The sequence below is a fragment of the Dendroctonus ponderosae genome, unplaced genomic scaffold (genome assembly GCF_020466585.1).
Source record: "Dendroctonus ponderosae isolate FM_Combo_2020 unplaced genomic scaffold, Dpon_F_20191213v2 Dpon_F_20191213_8, whole genome shotgun sequence".
In the NCBI taxonomy this organism is placed as follows: domain Eukaryota; kingdom Metazoa; phylum Arthropoda; class Insecta; order Coleoptera; family Curculionidae; genus Dendroctonus; species Dendroctonus ponderosae.
Genome location: NW_026019016.1, coordinates 10124927 through 10129639, shown reverse-complemented (window position 1 = coordinate 10129639; position 4713 = coordinate 10124927). Strand labels below are relative to the sequence as shown.

At 38.4% G+C, this 4713-nt stretch overlaps 1 protein-coding gene across 10 annotated transcripts in view; it reads left to right on the top strand.

The window, feature by feature from the left end:
- The window catches only part of LOC109546383 (laminin subunit gamma-1), a 32260-nt gene extending 28484 nt beyond the window's left edge, over window positions 1-3776 (top strand). For all 10 annotated transcript variants that reach the window (XM_048669401.1, XM_048669400.1, XM_048669397.1 and 7 more), the window contains 10 exons: window positions 12-221; window positions 281-583; window positions 643-931; window positions 995-1191; window positions 1255-1466; window positions 1535-1749; window positions 1807-2089; window positions 2172-2514; window positions 2567-2937; window positions 2991-3776. In XM_048669401.1, coding sequence (XP_048525358.1) covers window positions 12-221; window positions 281-583; window positions 643-931; window positions 995-1191; window positions 1255-1466; window positions 1535-1749; window positions 1807-2089; window positions 2172-2514; window positions 2567-2937; window positions 2991-3332 — 2765 coding nt within the window. In that variant the 3' untranslated portion in view covers window positions 3333-3776. The remainder of the gene's footprint in view (window positions 1-11; window positions 222-280; window positions 584-642; window positions 932-994; window positions 1192-1254; window positions 1467-1534; window positions 1750-1806; window positions 2090-2171; window positions 2515-2566; window positions 2938-2990) is intronic.
- Window positions 3777-4713: the final 937 nt, after the last annotated feature.

Below are 4713 nucleotides of genomic sequence, written 5' to 3'. Positions count from 1 at the left end.
ACCTTCTTCAGGTTACGTGGGTCAATATTGCGAGTCGTGTGCACCTGGATATAGGCATACACCGGCAATGGGAGGACCATTTATGAACTGTATTCCATGCGATTGCAATAACCATGCGAGTATTTGTGACTCTGAAACGGGACGTTGCATATGTCAGCACAATACCACCGGTGAAAACTGCGACTTGTGCTCCAGAGGATTTTATGGAAATGCCCTGGAAGGTGCCGAGTTGCTAAACGTAAATCGTTGACCATGAAGCTAAACTAATGATTTTATTTAGGAACTCCTGAAGATTGCCAACCATGCGGATGTCCGGATGGTGGAGCATGCACGCAAATAGATGACGAAGTGACAATGTGTACCGAATGTCCTACGGGATATTCCGGCCTGAAATGTGACCTGTGCTCAGATGGGTACTTCGGAGATCCGTTAGGAAAATTTGGAATTTCCAGCTTATGTCAACCATGTGAGTGCAACCAGAATATTGACGCTAATGCGATAGGAAACTGCAACACTACTACTGGAGAGTGCTTGAGGTGCATCCACAACACTGGGGGACCTACGTGCGATATTTGCTTACCTGGTAGGAAATTGTCGGCAAATAAATGTAAATTATTTGCGCCATCACCATCTGATTCTTAGGATATTTCGGCAACGCCCTAGTCCTACCAAAAGGAGACTGCAAGAAATGTGAGTGTTTCCGACAGGGAACAGACGACTTCGAAGGGGAACCCATTTGCGACCAAACAACCGGAGAGTGCCAATGTAAGAGCCACGTAGTTGGTACCAACTGCAATAAGTGCGAAAGTGGATTCTTCAATATACTGTCTGGAGAAGGATGTCAAAGCTGCAACTGCGATCCAGTGGGATCTTTCAATCAAACCTGCGACTTACAAACGGGACAGTGTTACTGCAGGCGCGGAGTAACAGGGTAAATTATACATCAATATCAAATTGTAAACTGCGAGTCAACTAACTAAGATGTGATCGTTAGACTAAGATGTGATCACTGTGAAGCTCGGAAATTTGGATTTTCAATTGACGGATGCACAGAATGCGAGTGTGATCGAATCGGCTCCAAAGATCGTCAGTGCGATGCTACTGGTCAATGTCCCTGCTTAGACAACGTCGAGGGAAGGAAATGCAACCGTTGCAAAGAAAATAAATATGACCGACAGAGAGGCTGCATAGGTAACTAAAAGCTGCTAAAAAGGCAACATATGCAAGTCAAACTAAAATGAACATTTTTTTCAGATTGTCCAGATTGTTACAACTTGGTCCAAGATGCCTACAGAAACCATACGGCCAAATTGGATCAATTAGATGAAATTTTGAACGAAGTTGAGCATCAGCCTACTGTTATTGATGATGATGAATTCCCGGACGAACTCGGTAAACTGGAAAACGAAATTGACGATTTTCATGACCGAGTTAAATCAGCAACTGGGGAAAATAGCATTTTTGACGTAAGTATAACGCAATGCCACGTTTCCGTATAAAAAAATCCAATCATCACACCACTTTTATTACATAGGAAATCATCAACATCAAGGAGAGAGAGAAAGATGTTGCTAGAACTTTGGAGGAAATTGATGAAAACATATTCACAACAAACGACAAATCGAAAAAAGCGGAACACAATCTGGACCATGCCGAAGAATTCTTAATTGAAGTAGAGGAAAGATTGCTGGAAGTCGAAGATAACTTTGACCTGCAAGGCAAAAAAGCTTTCCAAGCGGCATGGGAGAGGTTCGTAAAATTTTACAATTTATTCCTGAATGTAATCGACCTAATTGTTTCCTTCAGATCTAAAGTAGTAGGACAACAGTCCGACAAAATGACCGAAGTTGCCCAAGAAGCCCGAGAAATAGCGGATGATCTAGATCAAAGAGCTACTCAACTGGTAGACGATGCTAAACAAGCCAAAAATTTGTCCATAGAAGCATACGATAAAATTAAAACTACGCACGTAATGCAGCAAAATATAAGCGAAAATGCACGAAAGCTTAAAGCGGAAACCCAAAATCTGGAGCAGCAATTAAACAGAACCAGAGAATGGACAAGACAAGTCACCGAAGGAGCTAGAGAGGTTAGAACTTATTATATTAACTATTTTAATTTGCTATCGCATGTCAGGCTCAAATTGTACCATGAGTAAAATTCCTTTACAGGCTAAAAACGACGCATTGGGACTTTTAAATGATGTAAACAATCTCTTAGTACCGCAAACAAACGTGTCCAGTTTAAGAGCTTTTTCCAACGACCTGAAAAGCGAAGCATTCCGATTAGGAAATAAGTCAAAATCGTTATTGGAAACCGCTGATAATCTAAGGAATTCAATCGAAGAAAAATCCACCGATGGTCGAGAATTATTGGACACCGCTCTGGAACAGCAAGAGGATATCGAAGGATTGAAGAACGATATTGTGTTTTGTGGTTCACAAGCAAACAAAACTGTGCAATTGTGGAACGAGATTTTGGAGAGAGCCGAAGTTAACTTCCAGCTAATAACTGGTCGGTTTTTTAATAAAGAATAATTAATAGTTGCTAAGTAATTATTTTTTAGAATTCGACACGCAAACACAGGAGTCGAAAGAAAAGGCGGAATGGGCTCTAAGCACAATTCCGGAAATAGAAAGTATTTTAAACGAAAGCAACAAGCAAACCAATCAAGCACAGAAAACCCTAGAAGACGCCCAGGACAACGCCGATATAGCCCTTAGAAAAGCCGTTGACGCTGACGATTTAGCTAGAAATGCATCGACGAAAACGGAAAAAATTAAGCTGGACGCTGAAGAACTGCTACATAATACAACATTCTTAAGTGATGAGGCAGAATTTATGTATGATCGCGTTCTGAACACTGAAGCCGAATTGAAAAACTTGTTGGAAACTGCTTCGAGTAATAACACTTTAGTGCACGACGCTAAAGAAAAGGTAAATTTTATTCAGCTACGAAAACATTTATCGTATCATATCTATCTGTAAAGGTTGGTCGAGCTGGTAAAGATACAGAAGCAACCCAATCAAGAGTAACCGAACTGCTAAACGACGTAGAAAGTATCATAACGGAACTGCAAAATACACCAGATATAAACGAAGAAGAACTTGAAAGACTCGAAGAAGCCCTTCGTATTGCTGAGCTACAACTAAAAGAGACCAAGTTGGAAGAGCAACTGGAAGAATTGGAAAAGCAGCATAAATCGCAAAACGATTTAATTGAAAGCTACAAGAAGCAAATCAGCGCCTTAGAAGTAGATGTGCATAATATTGCGCAAATAGTAAATTCTTTGCCTGAGGGCTGTTATCGAAGAGTTGAACTCGAACCTTAAATGTATAGTATAAAAATAGCATTTATTTGACTGATTTAGATATATCTGTAACTGGAAATCGATATGCTTTTAACTTTTTAAAGTCATAAATATGGTTTGGATCTAGAATGAATATTTCGCCTAATTTGGCAAGAATTTCATTTATTGGGATAATTTTCCATACACTACAAACATGGTGTTGCAATCAATCTGAACCATAGTTATTTTAATTCGTATTAGTACTAGTTTTATCAGTTTACGTTAGAAAGGCTATGGTTTATCAGCGTAGCGTTATAAGAATAACCAAAGACTTAAAAATTATCAGTTTAAATCTATATTTTACTAACTTTGTTCCGACAAATCTAAAGCGCTAAGTCCTTAGATGCAGTTGACTGAAGGGTAATTATTGAAAATGAAAAATGTAGAATTGTTATACGAGTATTAGAATTAAACTTTTTAAATGAATACAGTACAATTTTGTTTAATTTCCTCAATTAGTAGGATGTAAAAACTGGCTTTATGTGCTGAAGAAGGTCGTAAGGTAAATAAGGCAAAAATATAGAAACTATGATCTGTTGCAAAAACAGATAAGTAAACAGAAAAACGTACGATTTCTGAATACGATAAACGATAATTCGCTGCTTCATTTAGAGTAAAAATTATTTTTTATTGATCCATATATGGTATGCAGAGCCGCAAAATTATTCGCTCCCATTGACGGTTGATGTCTTAAAAACAGCTTAGACTTCAAGTGTGTTTGGGTAAAGAGATTTAAAGGTAAGTTTTTGAAGTGATAATTTTTTATGGGAGGGTGAACCGATTTTTCTCGGTCTCCACTCCGGCCTCTTCGCGCCTGTGGCCTGAGGCTTGGGACGCACATATGCACTTTGAATTCGACATTTTTCTCTTAGTGCGGGTGCATCTGTAGATCTGATAAACTTTTCAAATACACATTGCGTTATTAAACTGACAGTGATTTTGATTTATCAATTATTGAGTGTGATATTAGTGTGTTCGGTGCAGTTTATTTTATAACGCTGATAACAATGAATCAACAAATTATCAAGGGAGAAGCTGCAGATACTGCAAATATTAGGTAAAGGGTGCTCATGTACTAAATGCCTGTTCGAGTTTCGCCTTCTTTTAAATTTACAATTAAAGTACACACACTAAAGCAGTTTAAGTGCAAAAAAATGCAGATCGTCCATCAATTTGCAGAAAAATGCATTACAAACTTTTGAAAATCATCTTCAAACGACCGGGTATTTATCATTTCAAATGAGATTGCACATTGGTGTGCACTGTTAAACATTGTTTTAAGAACTAACAATCGATATTGTGCAACAAAAGTGTGCCTAAGATCCACTACAATAAAGTTTTTGAAAAACTGTTGGACCTATTT